The sequence below is a fragment of the Aaosphaeria arxii genome (assembly GCF_010015735.1).
Source record: "Aaosphaeria arxii CBS 175.79 unplaced genomic scaffold BU24scaffold_6, whole genome shotgun sequence".
Classification (NCBI taxonomy): Eukaryota; Fungi; Ascomycota; class Dothideomycetes; order Pleosporales; genus Aaosphaeria; species Aaosphaeria arxii.
Genome location: NW_022983479.1, coordinates 295,003 through 310,757, shown reverse-complemented (window position 1 = coordinate 310,757; position 15,755 = coordinate 295,003). Strand labels below are relative to the sequence as shown.

Here is a 15,755-nt window from a genome sequence, read left to right as displayed (position 1 = left end):
GCCCAGATCGCCTAGGATAAAACCGATTATGAGTTTCCTTTCTTCAACTGACACAGACTGAAGAAGCTGTAGGAAGATGTAGTATTGACGGGCAAATTTGATGAGCCAGGCTTTAGAGCCAACCGTAGGCTTATGCTTGTAGTATTGATCATTGCACCACTCTGGTTCGCGCCTGCCTCTACGCACTCGGGTGCGTTCTGGAGTGCTTAGACCCGGTCCGTATGCAAGGGCTAGTAGTTGATCTCGAGATGCGGGTTCCAGAAGGCCAAAGACATCACCGAGAACAGTGCTAGCATCCACGGCAGAAGCGGTGAGAGGAGCTGCAATGGTAGATAGTTGTTGAGAAGGAGATGTTGGATTGGTAGACTCGAAAAGGCTGCTCGAGATAGGCGTCGTGCTCTCAAGTTGGGTCGAAGGAGCAGGTGCTATGACGGGAGCCTGTTCAATGATAGGCAAAATTGGTGGAGTGTCGGAGGTAGCTGAAGCTGAAGCGTCGAGCTGCTTAGCCAACTCCAATAGCTGTGCCTGTGCGTCGGCTTGCAAAACATCCCATAGTGAAGCAATAACTGGTACAGACTGCAGTCCAGATGGTGTACTATCGTCAACTGTCACTATGCCATCAGTTGTTGGTGGCGAAGGTACAGGAGCAGGTACGGCAATAGCCGAACCTTCTGTATTCCATACTTGCGGAGGTGGTGGTGCCGCAATGTGTGCAGAATCTCCCAATAGAGCGCCATCAGCCAGTCCTGTATCTGGCACGGTAGGGAATATCTGGATTGGTCCTTCACCAGAAGTGAGGATCCCTCCGGTCAATGGAGAAATGGCCGTGCCCCCTTGCCCGGGCGGAACAGGAAGTTGTACTTCAGACACTTCAGCCGAAGGGGATGCTGCATCACCGCCAAAAGCCGGATTCGAAAAGTTAGCATTGAACTGCGGTGCGAAATTCGGAACCTTCTGCCAGACGGTGAGGCTTCGGATACTCCAATAGGCATCGGTAAAAGATTGGGGGCTGTTCGCGACGTAATTTACACAGCTCTCGAGAGGAGTCGCACCAGCGAGGAGTGGACATTGTGAACCACCAGTTCCAAAAGTATTACCGGCCCAGCCACCACAAAATGTGGTATCGAAGACGATGGAGTGATTGAAGAACTTGTCACCAAATGAAGCAGAGCATGGGCCCCAGAACGATGCACTTGGTGGTCCAAATGTGTCAGGGTCTGGTCGAATGTCTGGAGACATGAAAGATGTTGAATTCAGCGACTGCGGAATATTCTCTGGTGGGAAGAACCAAATGTTGATAAAAGATTTGGTCCACTCCATGGCATATATCTAAACAAAGGCTCGTCAGTACCTCGGTGGAATCGTAGAGGCTTTTCGAACATACACCGCCGCCATTGGCATTGAAGTCTAGCCCGTAGTTATTGGGCTCAGTAAAGTTTGTACCGCACCCCTGGTTGCCGTCATGCGCAATGTTGCAATCTGTACTTTTCCATGTACCTGTTTGTCCGCTCAGAGGATTGACTGCACAGTCTCCGGCTGCGTGAAGAGCAGCATTATTCGAAGTTGCATCGTTGACGTTCTCGACTATGTCGATTTCACCATCCGTGGGCCAGTCACCTAGCCCAACAGTCCCTAAACAGCTAACGTCAGTCATGAGTTCTATTATAATATGCGGTCTAACTTACAAAATGCTGGCCATGTACCGCAACCAGTGGGTATGTGCAGAAGGTCGGCAATAAATAAACCTTCGGTGAAGGCCATCTTGCTCTGGACCCTCACACTTTGTCGACCTAAACCGCCGGCAACGTAATTGTTGACATGATCGACGCCGAGATGAATTTGATTGGAACTATTGTCTACCAGGCCTGAGACTGCAGCCGTCTCATAGGGAACGAACTGCACAAACCCACCAGTGGGATCTGCGCCCTACAGTGGGTTAGCCAACGATATGTACGTTTCAGTACCAATAGGTAGCGGATTTACCGTGAAGAACTCAAACTCATCAAAAAAGTTCTCTGGTGTGTAAGATCGGATAAGTTCATATTGTTGAGCTTGCACCTTCGCGAGGTGAGTCAGTAGCACACTGCACGCCACAAGGTGCATCATCTTTGATGAAGCTCAGAAGGATGTAGCATGAGGAAAGAGACCACGAATTGGACAAGTTTCAATCATGAAGAGGGGTATTAAGATAGGGTACGGCAACATTCCATACGTTGCTTGTCTGGGTGACGTGCCGACTATTGGTGCCACATTCCGGAGTGAAAGAGACTTCTACTGTGGTGACATCGACGCGCACTACGACGAATGAAGCATACAATGCTTTTACAGTAATTCTTAGCTACATTTACCCCATCTGTATGTTTCGAGAAACTCTAAACAGTGTTGCTGATGAATCAATGCCTGATACATGGCATGGTTGTGTGGTGGCTAGCAACTGGACGCACAGTGACAAGATAGATGAATCATGCCTGGGAAGGTAAAAGGGATTGTACATTCGAATACAGAATGGCATAAGGTGTATACGATACTGTCCCCCATTAGTTATCTGCCAGTAGGAACGTGGCGGTGCACACGACTCACCAGACTGCCCTGTTCGTAGTATTCAGATGGACTTTGACCAACGCCTTTTGCCTCGTCCTGACACGTGAGGTGGAGAGGGTAGAGCCTAGACTGCATAGCAACCATCTAGGGAATCCAAGCAGCCTCGTCATCTTCCCGAAATAGTACCCATGATTCTATCTCTTTTGTTTCTCTCCCTTGATGCCGTCATTTGATCTCCGCCCGCAGTTCTCTCTTTGCCCTTTTCGGTGCCTTCAGCTGAGTTGGTCGCTGTCTGTTGAAGCTGCTGTTGTTCCCATAGCTTGCGGCGTTTGTTCGCCTCATACAACTCGATGTCAGCAGCTGTGAGGCCGATGGTAGTTGCTGGCCGGCGAAGCATCGTGAACAAAGCTTCCAGAGATACCAGACCGACTGCGGTAATACACACGGTAGGTGGCGGACTCAGAGATAAAAGTAAGTATGGCTTCAGAAACTGGGTTGATGGTCTTTACACCTCAACGCCTATTCAGAAGAGATCATGTGTTTTATAATGATGCAAGGGGGTGAAATGATGCGGGGTGAGTCGATAGTCTATTTGCGTGAGGGCGACGATTCATAGTAAACAAAGGCGGTTAGGTAATTTGCAGGGATCTTCGCTTCATACGATCCACTCCACATGATGCCAAGACACGTTCTTCAGACATCACCAAAAGTTTAGTTGCAATACTGAGGGAGTGTAAAAGCCAACACACCATCCACCACAGCCATGTTGTCGCAACGCATATACTCGTCCGCTCGCACAGTCTGGTGCTCATCTTCACAAAGGTCAATTGTTGCAGCGGGTTGCCAATGCGCCTCTTTTCATCAGTCTGCACACTTGTGCGAAGAGAGCTCTGCTAAGCCCACACCTCCTCGTGCCACCACCAGTATGTCCAGACCGAACGGGTGCCTAGTTATATGATTGTTTGAAGACTGACTAATCGATTCGAATAGAAAATTCACAACCCTCTCAAACTCGTCGATCACGAAATAACGCAGCTGCGTCGCAAGTAGCAAATCTTGGTCGCCGTGATACAGGCAGCCCTTCCAATGGCCCAAATACCACCCGCCCTCTCATTAAAAGAACCAGCAATACAGCTCCACCGCCCGGCAAATTGGTTAAGGCTCCAGCGAACCTCCGATTGACGCGCAACGCCCCCAAGACTGGTGTTCAGGGACCGAATCTGAACGGAAGGAACAAAGCTGCGGCTGGCCAAAGGCCACTACGACCTGGGAACCGAAAGCCAGCCGGAGGACCAGCTAGAAGGGATCCAAAATTAAGACAGAGCGCTAGTGAGGAGGAGGATGCCGAAAATCAGGCCGATAAAGACTTATTGCCAGAAGGAATGGTCCAGCATTTGCTCAGGTTGCAAAGGAAAGAATGGGATCGTACTCCATACCAGCCAAAATATACGAAGGACAGCAAGGCAGCATTGGATCTAATTGAGAATGGAAAGAAGCTTTTCCAGGGCGAGTCACCACTCAAGAAGGAGCCCAGCAAGATTGACAAAAGGCTCGGTATTGTGGGGATGCACGGAGCATAAATAAACTCATCAGTCCTTCTAGAAATAGTCTGTATATAAACTTCTGTATCAAATATAAGTGTAGTATGCAATATAGTCTGAGATGCTACGAGTGCAATCATGCATGGCGATTGAGAGTCAAATTGCTCACTGTTTATGGAGAGTGCTTATAGCATCGTCTTTTGTGAATCATTCGTCGGTATGGGAGCGCAGATTACAACGCGCTATGATTGATGGTGAGAGATGCTATATTTTACGTCACTACAAGGAGAGTGGTAACGTCAAGGTGATAGAGATGTCTACTGAGACTCTCATTCTCTGTTCTACTTTCTTAGTACAAAGATCATTTGCTTATGCACCAGGCCCAAGTTCGGTGATTTCCACCTGGTCAATGTACACCCTTGATCCATCATCGAGCACTCCAGTACTGCTCGTTTGCAGATTACTATTGGAAAATCAATTTATACTTGAATTGGAGGGGGAAGGCTGGGTCGGTGATGGCAACTTCTTCTCCGTTGGAGACCAGATCTGCGAGTTTCTTGGAAAGGTTTCCGCGTGTTTGTTCCTCGAGATCTGGTGGAAACTGATAGTACAGAGACTTCTCTTCGCTACGGATGCTTGGTTTCTTCAGTTGTCTGTAGGATAAGTTAGTTTAGAAATCAATGACAGGCCGTAAAAACGTACGCTTCGGGGCGTTCAGCTAGTCCCTCCAAAAACTCTTGGAGCGAAGATCTCGAGTCGACTTGAAGGGGTCTGGCAAGATTTTCCTCGCTACACACCGGGCAATCTGGCTTCTTCATGTGCTGGAACGTATAAGTGTACACACTCTCGTCTCCAGTGTACATCATATAGTTATCTGTTTCCGGAAAGCCCAGGAAGGGGTTGGTGTTCGTGGCAATCTTGAACGCTTCATTGCAGCAGCTGGCAGCGACGATAGCGTTCGTAGACGCAATTGCGGGAATGATGTTTTTCACAACACCTTGCGTCATCGAGTAGGTGACCCCACTTATGTCGAACTCTTGTGCGCGTTTCAGTGCCTTCTGATAGAGCCAGGTAATATGCTCGGGATCGTCGTTGTCGAGAGTGATGTCTTTACGCTCTTCTTCCCATGCTATTATGTGAGCCCACTCAATACAGTGCTGCGGTTGACGAGGAATGGTCGCCAGTGTGCAGAGAGGGACCGCAGCTCGTGGTGCGTGCATGTCCAACTGGCACTCGATACAGCTTGTCATCGTGGGGAAGATAACCCTTGCTTGGCCTTTGAATCCCTCGGTTCCGCCGTCGATGAGTGGTTTTAAAGAATCTGGATTTTGCATATCCACCATTCCCACGAGCGTTGCATTGATCCAACGACGGGCTTCAATGCTATCAAGTCCACAGACTATCATAGCAAACTGCATATAATATTCCTCGTCTTTGTCCTGAATCTTCCCACAGTATGGTGTGATCTTGACGCCTTTCACGCGCTTCTCGACAAACCTAGCAGCAACCTCTGCCTTATGCTTTCCTACATCTGCATGCCTGAATAGAAATTGGCGGTTAAGGTTCGAGACATCGATAGTGTCCATATCAATGACATGAAGGTCTTTAAATCCTGACAGTGCTAGGTTCTTGAGAATCTCACATCCTAATCCTCCTGCCCCGCTTCGCCGCGTTAGCATCAATCAGAGAGTTGAACCCACTTCCACACTCACATGACCCTATAATTAGTTAGTCATCGAAACCATAGATTTACAAACATAAGTGGGTGAAATACAGGATCTTGGACCGGGAGAGAGATTCGATGACTGGCTCACCGGGCTCCCAATCCGGGTCCGTGAATGGACCAGGACGGGAGAGGATGCGGTCAAGGTACTTCCTGCACAAGTTAGTCTATGAAGTTTCCTAGACATAAAAAAACTTACCACCTTGCTCGCTGTGACTCGCCACTAATGTTCGCAGCTTCGTTCGACATCTTTATTGTGAAGTTGTGATCAGTCACAATCTTGAATGACAGAAGGTCTGATGATGGTTGTTTGCTGTTGGTAGGCATCACTTCCAAAGTAGTTTAGGCAATGCCAAGGCGCCAACGACCGATCCAGTCAGCAGCTCTTTGAAACAGCATTGCCATACCATTCCGGATCCATCACCTTGCACCCATTTACAAGTCCTCCTATTCCCAGTAATTTATACTTTTCGATTATGGAAATTCCAAAATGGAAGGGTTCCTCACAGAAGTTTCCACCAAGGTGAATCAAACCAAAGAGCCTGGAATCCTCTTCCAAGAATCGGCCCCACGCCGATCCAACAAGACTATCAAGCTTGACCTAGGAAACCCAAAGAATATCGCCATAGCCCTCAAGGAGCAACCGGATTTCGAAACAGTAAACGCCATATTACAGCACCTGGCCCTTGCCGTCGATTCAAATGGTCTGAATCTAGCGATTCCCAGTCCTAAATCCGCCCAAATCGCTGATACGATAGTTACGACTACCATTCCTGATTTTTGGGGAGCTATCAAGACCACTCCGTCTAGTAGAAATGCTCTCCTGACATGCCTGAGAAATGGCAATGGCATTGGGGCTATACTTAGTAGGCTTCGCTCACTAGTAGTAGATGCACGCAAGAAGAAGCCCGATGATGGCAGCAGAGGGTCTTCAGAGCAGCTTGGAGATCTAGTTGACGTCCTAGAGCGGACTATAGAAGGCGGACGCACTTCATTGCTTGTGAGGGAGGATATTCGAAAATATGCACCGAATAAGGTCCAAGAGAGGTTAATATGGAAAGAGTACGTTGGGCAGGTTGCTTCTGGTAGATTGATATCCATTGTAGCTGAAGCAGAAGACGTGATCAAGCAGTCTCACACTCTCAAAAAGGTCTCCTGGATAGGAAATGGCAGAGAGTATTCACTTTGGTTGGGCCGCAACCTTTCCATACTCTTAGAGAATAGCTCTAACGATGTCGACGCTCTTGTAATTGACATGTTGGCTAAATCATTGGGGATTGGGTATCTTGGTATGACGGAGCCATTGCCCCATCGAAGTTTCACTCGCTGACTCCATTAGATCATCTTATAAAACCAGTCATAGATGGCATCATCACCAAACGTTCCACGGCGGCTTTCGAAAAGCATCTCCGGCCACTGAAAGCACATGAACAGCGCAAATACTTCAATGCAATCATTGAGTGCCTGACGAAACAATATCTTAGCGCAAACATCGTCGAGAAGGGTTCTGGTCCTTTACCATCTTCTCCCAAGATATCGGGCGCTGCATCACTGATATCTGGACTAATTGATCGGAACGAGGTGTTGCAGGGTCATACCGTGACTCTGGTCACCCAATCTCCCCTGAACACCTTAGATGACTCATTGGATGGTCGACGGAGTGTTATAGCGGCTTTGGCTCGCAACGAAGGTATTGTGATACGTTCACTCTAGAAGTCCAAGCTGACCTTTTCGCAAGATAAGCTACATGACGCACTCGAGAAGTGTTTCCGGTTATTCGGCGATGCCTTCTACATCAACCATACCCCTTTATTGCAGCAAGAAGGTATGCTGTCCTCCGTCATCCACGCATCCTGATATGATCTAACAGCTTAGCGCTCGCCCAAAACCTTCTCGTCGCGTGTTCGTACGTACAACGCTCACAGCCGATGTTCCTCACCATGATGGCCAAGTCGACCCATCACATCTCGGGCACATCCAATCGCATAGCTGCCTCGTCACCACGGGCACGTTTACTGGGAATGATCGTCGGTACGGTCATCTCAAAGCTTGTGGATAAGCTTGCCGCACAGCTTAAATTCGATCTCGAAGGCGACGAGGCCATAGAAAAGCAATGGTTTGAGCAACTCGTTCAAGTCAATGACGAGCTTGGTTCGTTGGCAGACCTTCAAGTCCCTGAAAAGATATCTAAAGCATCGCTGAAAGCGAAAGGGCCAGGAGTAGAGATTCGCAGCAAACCTTCCAAATCACGATCGAACCCTCGGGCACCCGAGATACCCACTCCTAGAATTGTTGAAATTTTGGATGATTCTGGCTCCGATGACGATGATGATCTACTCGCCTACGACAAGCCAGATTCCGACCCGGAGGACGATACAGAGGATCCAACAGAGATCAATCGAAACAAAGTGGTAGCACCCGTCTACATTCGTGATCTACTTGCTGGACTTCGCGACCAGGAGAATTACGAGCGTCACGAGCTCGCCCTAGCTACTGCTCCTGCCCTGATCCGACGTAAAGCAAATTTCGGTACCGAGGTCGATGACCACATTACAGAACTGGCGAGCGTTTTGACTGGTCTGAACGATAATCTTGATCTTCCTAAATTCGGCCAGCAGCGCCAGCAAGCCCTTATCGCGCTTCTCCTCGCCAAGCCGGGACCCGTCGCGCAGTGGCTCGCTCGATCCTTCTTCTCCGGCGACTACTCCATCACTCAGCGAGTTTCCATGCTCATCGCCATGGGCCTGGGAGCACGGGAACTCGCAGGACTAAAAGATACTTCTACGGAAGAATTCATCCCCCCAGCAGCGTCCTTCCCAAGCAAAGAGCTCGCACCACATCTCCACAAGATCTATGCTTCAGAAGCAGACCCAGTATCACGAATAACTGCCAGCATGGCCAAAAGCATGCTCGCCCCGATGGCCGCCGATGCAGCAGACCGCCTATCCGGGCCCTCCGTCCTGAAAGTCCGGACCTTCTCCTCCCGGATGGAAGTCGAAAAGCGACGCTCCAAGCCGATACCGAACGCCCTCGCCCACCTCGTCGCAGACAACTTCTTCTTCCCGCTGACCGGGCGGTGGTGGATCGCGGTGCGCTCATCGTCCAGCGCGGACGGCAGCTTGTACACTTCGACTCACCTGCTGGCCCCGTTCCTCCGCACCCTCGCCCTGCTCATACACGCGGCTGGCCCCAACACCATGTCTCTCTCCCAGATGACGCGCGAGTTCTGGGAACTGCTCCTCTTCGCCAGGAACTTTGCAGTCGAGGACAAGAGCGTCATGGGTGCGCTGCTGTTTGCGTTTCTCATGATCTTGGAGACGAGCGAGGACCGCGAGCGCATAGCGAATGACCAGGCCAAGGAACTGCTTGAGACGCAGGAATGGGTCCGGTTGGTCTTTGAGCGCATGGGCGCTGGGACGGATGAGGACGACAAGCTCAGGGCTCTGGCGGCCGGGGTTCTCGTCAGGTGTCAGGAGGTCGTGGATAAGTACCAGCGGAGAATGGTGGGTGCTATGATGGAATATTAAGATGAAATTCAGGGCGAAGTTGTTAGATCTTGTATGCATGCAATGACATATTCTACAAGAAACGTTTCGACAAGTATGGCAGTCCTGCGTACTGTAGGTAGCAGCAGTGACTAGCTTCCTTCTCCATGTGTCCATCCATCACAACGAATTGAATCGAATCCATTTCTTCTCTACATCTTCGCACCCACATTCTCCAACACAAACAGTCCCCTCCCTTTCCGGTCCGCATCCTGCTTCACCCATCCCTTCTTCCCCACAATCTCCACCGCACCTTCCGCCATCACCCTCAACGTCCTCTCGTCCCCGTGATTAGCCAGAAACCTCCTCCCGTCGCTCTTCAGCCTTCCCACGACATGGCCGCGCAACGGCGACCCGTCCCTCTTGAACTCGACCGTATAAGTCTGGAAGAAGGTTCCTCGTCAGCATTTTGAAACACCCCTCGACAGTAAAAAGAAAAGACAATGATGGATTTACGTACCTCAACGACCGCCTCCCCGTCCGCATCACTCGCCAACGCCGGCCCCTCGGCAATCGCCTTCCCCTCGAGCGGATTCGCCTCGAGATACCCCCCGTCGCGCGCCTCCTTGGACAACACGACGACGTGTTGGTAGCTCAGCACGCCGCCGTTGCAAAGCACGAGGCCCTTCTTGCCCTTCCCGTCGCGGATCGCGCGCGTCATCTCCGCGAGGGCGTGCATACTGTAATTATTCCCCGCGCCGCCGAAGCTCGTGAGGCCGCCCAGCAGCGTGAGGCTCTTCCTCTGCGCCTCGTTGGCGGCGGTGGTGTCGCCGGGGAGAGGGATCCCGAGGTGCTGTGCTGCGAGCTTGGGCACGATCGGGAAGCAGGAGTAGATGTCGAAGAGGTCGATTTCCGCCTTTGCGGTCCCGGCGGCGAGGAGCGCGGCGTCGATGGAGAGAGAGATGCTGGGCGAGCTGTGGAAGTCGGGCCGCTGCCAGAAGCCGTCGCTGTCTTTTGTGCCGGCCCCTGCGAGCGGGTAGACCCAGCGGTTTTGGGGGATGCCGAGGGCGCGGGCGAAGGTCGTCGAGGTGAGGATGCAGGCGCCGGCGAGGTTGATGGTGTTGAAGGCGTTCATGAGGAGGGGGTACGGGAAACAGATCATCCGGTTCTTCTTCCCCACGGTGCTGATGGTCTTCTCGTCGACCTTTTTACCGTAGTTCCATGCGTAGGGGAGCTTCTCCGCCACGGCTGCGAACTCCGCGTACAGCTTGCTACTCTCCTCGTGGTTCGCCTTGATGCTCTGGCCCCTGTGGGCTCGGAACGCGTTTTCATATAGCGGGTAGACGTGGATGGGCGCGCCTATGTCGTGGATTGCGCCGGGATCTGTCCATGAAGAGTCAGCGAGCACACTCCACACAACCCCAAAGTATGCAAGGGGAGAGGAATTGCTTGGTAGTTGATATCGACCGACTTACTGTCACCAAGGTCCCGGCTCGTGGGACTGAACACCGAGTCCACCTCCTCGGCAGGCTTGCTCCAACCAGGCGGAGGAAGCTTCCCAGCAGCCGCACATGCAGACACTACAATCCCTCATCGTTAGCAAGCCCATATATAATCCCATATATCACAACATCAAGGACAAGGGAAGGTAGAAACAAAATCCAGAAGTTCACATACAGCTCGCCAACGCCTCACCCCCCGCCACAACCGCAACCCTAACCTCCCCTCTCGCAATCCTCCTCGCTGCCTCGTCGAACAGCTTCCCCGGCTGGTTACCCCCATGGTCAGAGTAGGTCTTGAACTTCGGCTTCACGGCGAGCTTCTCCGCGATGGTTCCCGGAAGATCGGGATACGGCCACGTCCACGTCCGCACGAGGTCGATGCTGTCGATTGCTGACTGGAGCTTTTGCCGAGAAGATGAAGGGGAGGAAGTGGTGGTGGAAGAAACGGCGTCTTCCAGCGCGGCGAGAATGGCCTCGTGGATCAGTTGCGAGGGCTCCTTTGCGTCGGCGGGCGAGACGGAGCGGTTGATGATGTCGCCTACGCCGATTACTATGGGCGTTTCCCGGGTGCGGGACATGGTTGCGTTGAGGTGGTGGTGTTGAGAATTGGGCTTTTTGTAGATGGGAATTGCACTCTCTGGCTATCTCTTTCTGTTTTTACTTCTAATACAGAATATCTTATGGTCTATTATTTTCGATGGGAGGTGTTTGGGAATTGTTGTGAAGGAAATAGGATTTGGATGTTGGTTGGAAGTTGCATATCAATACCGTTGATTGGAGAGTCATGAGTGGCGTCACAGGTGGTTGAGCATTTACCGAGGTACGTCGCGTATGTACATACATGTACCAGGAAAACATCAATGAACGACAACCAACACGAAAAAGGGTCCGTTGCAGATGCCATCTTATTTCAACTTGAATTCAACGGTTGTAAGAAGACGTCATGTCCTGTGGAAAAGATTATATTTCTCGGGGCCTTATGCACTTTTATCTCTCTTATACACACAAGAAAGTTTCCATACTCCGCTTGATACATCGCAAGACCTCTCCGAACCCTACGTATTAGACAGACGGTCCTGTCCCTTGCAGCGACCTGTCTCCAGCCCGGGCATACTGCACCGGTATTTATCATTAGAAATGTAATTGGGAATGTAGAGGGAAACAGTAGCTGCGCGCACTCGCAAACGCAATCTTTGGATACACAATCGGCAGCTTTTCTTCCAGAGCAGACAGCGAGCCGTGTCGAAAATAATGTCGAAAGTAAATGCAAGAAGTGACAAAGGAAAATACAACAGAAGAAATGTTTTGACGCTATTGTCGAAGACAAGGTGGGCAAGTAAAGGGTGCCAAGCCGTGCACCGGGCAGGTATCATGAGAAAATTGTGAAGAGAATCGAAAGGAAAGACTGGGTATATGCAATCCAAAGAAACGAGACTAGCCGAAACGGCAAAGACCAAAGACGCCTTCGCCAAAAGGATATGTAAAGACGCGTTGTCGTGGACACATTTACAGAGTTAAGGAATACTTTTGGGCTACTGAGCATGGCTCTTCTTTCGCCCAAAGATGGTACGGGTGCGACTCTTATCACGAGGCTTCTTCTCAGAATGATCCTTCTTGACAGATCGCCCGGAGCGAACAGACCGCGAATCAGACACGGTCGAGGCGTCATCGTTGTATTTCTCCTTGTGAATCCTGCAGCAGTGTTAGCGTCGTCTATGAAATTTCATTCATCTCATTCTTACCAGCTGTTGCCGACCATGCTAACGCCCTTGGCTTCGGCAGCACGGTAGAACTTGGCAGCCTTCTTCATGTCCTTCTTGCAACCCACACCCTCAGCATAGCAGTATCCTGCCTCAACCAACGCGTCGGCATCGCCCCAGTTTCCAGCGATCTCATAGCAGCGTAGAGCCAGAGACTTATCTTGAGCGGCACCCCAACCATTCATATAACACTTTCCGAGCTCGTAGATCGCAACAGCATATTGTGCTCTATGTTGCTTTCGCTTGACGAAATCGGTCGGTTGGCCATGCTTGGTCTGGTCCTCGTCGTCTGCTACCTCCAAGTGTCCGGAGTCTACAGCACGGCGTAGCCACTGGACTGCCTCTGATTTGTTCTCTCGCATACCCCAACCATGTCGGCAAGCCAGTCCATACCAGAACATAGCTTCCGGTAGGCCTGCGCGAGCCGCAAGGCGGAAGTGATAGGTAGATTTCATGAACTCGCCTGCCTCGTGCAGCTCAATAGCCTTGTCACAGTGCTCTTGAGCAGTCACATCCGCTGTGCCATCAGCTTTAGCACGAATGGTACTGTTGCTCGAGGTCAGCGAAGGTGCCGCACGATCCAAGGAGGCATTGCGGGCTCTTTCTTGTTCAAAGGATCTTGGCGGCGATTCGGGAGATGGTGGGCGAGCATTTGCCTTCTTGGCAGACGAATCATCCCATTTGATCTGGCTGTTTAGGAAGTCCTCAATCCCAATGGACTGTCGATCTAGCTTTCGGCCTCGGGGCAGGCTGAACTTGGAGTAGGTGTAGGATGTAGTGTTATTCGAATAGTCGGTTGACCTGCGGAAATCCTCGCTCGTCATACTGACGGGAGTGTGAACGACATCGTTGGCGTAGTTACCGATACCGCTCTCCCCAGAGTTCTGGCGACGTGGGAGCTCGAAAGATTGCTCCATCGATGGCCTCATCATCGCACTCTCATCAGAAGCCTGCCGCGAAGGGATGGTGTCGCTAGTGGAACGGACATCCAGCGAGGGCTTGCTGACGCTGCTCCTGGGCCTCGAGAAGTTGAAAGCTGGACGAGGCAGTTGCGAGCCGCCAGTGGAATATTCCGATGATAGAGAAGGAGAGCGAGGAATGCCGCCAGCATTGGTCATGGGTGTAAATGGGGAATGAGTTCTTGACAGGCTAGAGCTTGGGGAGAGGTTCCTCGCTTGTAAAGAATCATATGAGCCATTCAGGGACATATCTTCGACCTCATCGCCGCTATCTCCAGGGACAGATCTAATACTGGGAGAAACACCTGGAGAGCGACCTCGGGACCTGTCGCGCAAAGACATTGGGGATCGAGGAGGGTGAAGACCGCCTTGCATCGGTGGCCTAGAGGATAGAGAGTCTTGCGAATGCTGTTTATTCGCCTGGTTCATCGCCGGTCTCAATTCGGAGCGGGGTGGTATAGCAGGAGATGTGGGTGTTGCTTCCTGTAAGCCAATCTTCGGCTCTTCCATCTCTGGGGATTGGGACCTAGGCATGTCGAAGTAGCCCCGCGGGGGCTGCTGCTGCTGTTGCGGCTTCACCTCGCCGATGGGAGTCAGATTGTTGCGAAAAGGTAGCGGGGGCTCATAGGAAACTTCGGGGCCTCCAAACTGTGGATAGAAGGATTTATGGCGATCTGATACTTGCTCGCGGGGAGAGCTGGAGGGCGGCTGGGGACTGAGCGGAGGCAGCTCATCGTTGGGAGAGTTGGCGGATGAGCTCGACATGGAAGAAAAGTATCCAGTACGATTCCCGAATTCATTCTGAATGGTGAGCGGTTCCAAACGACTAATGCGACGACCAGCCTTGTTCTGCTGTTCGAATCGCTTTGCAAGGAGACGGCCTTGCAACGCGAGCGCATCGAGCGGCGACAGAGCTGGTGGTACCTCACCAGCACGCGGGCTGGGAAGGTCACCCAAAGAAAGGCTGGTCATACTCGCATTGCAGGGCGGGTCGAAAGAATGAGAGCGAAATTGGAGGGCATCGGGGCGCTCCGGACGGTTGACCATGGTGAGCGCAGGATGCAAATGTTCAAGAAGGGTAGTTAAATCGGGTGGACCAGAGGCGACGTTTGAATATGTTAATCTGAGCACCGGAGGGGTCTGGGGATGGTTTGTCGGACGTCGGTGGTTCGGTGGTGTGTCGTCATGCGAAGGGGTGAAACGACCAAAATCCGAGGCAAAAGTCGAGGAATTATGCGCGGGTTTGCGAGAAGGAGGGGAAGTTTAGTTAAGTAAGAGGGATCGATTATGCACCTGGGCGTAGTAGGGTGATTGATGATATTGGTGGTGTTGGTGTTATGTTGGCCTGGAACAAACAGACGCCCGTTGGAGGGATTGGGGGTGGTGGATGTGGGCTGTGTGCAACGGCGCAGCAGCAGTAGCGGATGGCGATCGCGAAACGTCGAGTTGCGATTTGTGAATTGGATTGGGAGCGACAGTGAAGGAGCGGCAGGTTGCTTGTTCTATTTCCTTGCTTGCATCCGAGGCAACGGCGGCCTGGAGAAACGACGAGCAACACAGAGAGTGAGTTGAGTGAGTGAGTGAGCGAGAGACGGGTGTTGATGTTGAGGTAGAGGAGAAGAGGAGGAGGGAAGAAAGAGTAGGGAAGGGAAGGGAAGGGGAAAGGAGAGTAAACGACGGAGTAGGGGACGAGTAATAGCGAGTAATAGGTTGGGTTGGTAGGGTTGGAAGGTACGAATAGGCGATGGGGTAGGAGGAGGAAGGTGCGACTACGAGTACGGAGTGCTGCTGCCCATGTACCTGTTACCAATACCCTTTACCCTGGTTCCGTACCGTACTACTACTGCGTATGCGTATGCGTATGCGCGTGTGTGTGAACTGTGAATACCTAGTTCAAAATAGATGGACAGAACAGTTCATTAGACAGTTAATAAGGACCAGACTGGACTGGACTAGACAGGTCGAATTGAACACGACGAGACAATCCGCATTCACATACATAAAGCACAGATTCGACAACGGTCGCGGGGACTGGCAGGGCTCGCCTCTGTGGACGGGACCATAGTAATAATAGCACGTCGTAGCACAGAAGGTAACTAACTTGTAATTAACTAGAGAATCATCCACATCCGACACACTACGGAGAGTGTACATAACAGAATACGAGATGGGTTTGCTTGGCCGGTACAGTCGTGGTGGATCCACGGGGTGGGTTCTTTTCGGGATTGGGGCCAATCTCCCCTA

At 51.4% G+C, this 15,755-nt stretch overlaps 6 protein-coding genes across 6 annotated transcripts; 2 read left to right on the top strand and 4 right to left on the bottom strand.

The window, feature by feature from the left end:
* Positions 1-809: 809 nt before the first annotated feature.
* Positions 810-2,106, bottom strand: BU24DRAFT_434302 (glycoside hydrolase family 16 protein; the record flags this gene model as incomplete). Its single annotated transcript, XM_033530018.1, has 5 exons — positions 810-860; positions 952-1,329; positions 1,385-1,632; positions 1,686-1,926; positions 1,984-2,106. The coding sequence occupies 5 exons, from the start codon at positions 2,104-2,106 to the stop codon at positions 810-812; spliced, it is 1,041 nt and encodes a 346-aa protein (XP_033381530.1).
* Positions 2,107-3,304: 1,198 nt separating this feature from the next.
* Positions 3,305-4,230, top strand: BU24DRAFT_452141 (uncharacterized protein; the record flags this gene model as incomplete). The annotated part of the gene is made up of 2 exons (XM_033531168.1): positions 3,305-3,464; positions 3,532-4,230. 2 exons carry the CDS (start codon positions 3,305-3,307, stop codon positions 4,119-4,121), a joined length of 750 nt encoding a protein of 249 aa, XP_033381529.1. The 3' UTR covers positions 4,122-4,230.
* A 92-nt stretch (positions 4,231-4,322) lies between these two features.
* BU24DRAFT_493728 (uncharacterized protein) lies at positions 4,323-6,105 on the bottom strand. Its single transcript, XM_033533995.1, has 5 exons — positions 6,005-6,105; positions 5,857-5,958; positions 5,795-5,800; positions 4,785-5,744; positions 4,323-4,735 (listed from the first exon to the last, which is right to left on the bottom strand). The coding sequence occupies exons 1-5, from the start codon at positions 6,052-6,054 to the stop codon at positions 4,546-4,548; spliced, it is 1,308 nt and encodes a 435-aa protein (XP_033381528.1). The 5' UTR covers positions 6,055-6,105; the 3' UTR covers positions 4,323-4,545.
* A 121-nt stretch (positions 6,106-6,226) lies between these two features.
* BU24DRAFT_442343 (uncharacterized protein) lies at positions 6,227-9,409 on the top strand. The gene is made up of 4 exons (XM_033530519.1): positions 6,227-7,094; positions 7,145-7,495; positions 7,544-7,630; positions 7,681-9,409. The coding sequence occupies exons 1-4, from the start codon at positions 6,296-6,298 to the stop codon at positions 9,330-9,332; spliced, it is 2,889 nt and encodes a 962-aa protein (XP_033381527.1). The 5' UTR covers positions 6,227-6,295; the 3' UTR covers positions 9,333-9,409.
* On the bottom strand, positions 9,320-11,525 carry BU24DRAFT_424190 (uncharacterized protein). The gene is made up of 4 exons (XM_033528439.1): positions 10,968-11,525; positions 10,766-10,870; positions 9,811-10,673; positions 9,320-9,733 (listed from the first exon to the last, which is right to left on the bottom strand). The coding sequence occupies exons 1-4, from the start codon at positions 11,368-11,370 to the stop codon at positions 9,503-9,505; spliced, it is 1,602 nt and encodes a 533-aa protein (XP_033381526.1). The 5' UTR covers positions 11,371-11,525; the 3' UTR covers positions 9,320-9,502.
* Positions 11,526-12,129: 604 nt separating this feature from the next.
* Positions 12,130-14,677, bottom strand: BU24DRAFT_231852 (uncharacterized protein). Its single transcript, XM_033522184.1, has 2 exons — positions 12,535-14,677; positions 12,130-12,484 (listed from the first exon to the last, which is right to left on the bottom strand). Exons 1-2 carry the CDS (start codon positions 14,556-14,558, stop codon positions 12,325-12,327), a joined length of 2,184 nt encoding a protein of 727 aa, XP_033381525.1. The 5' UTR covers positions 14,559-14,677; the 3' UTR covers positions 12,130-12,324.
* Between the last annotated feature and the right edge of the window lie 1,078 nt (positions 14,678-15,755).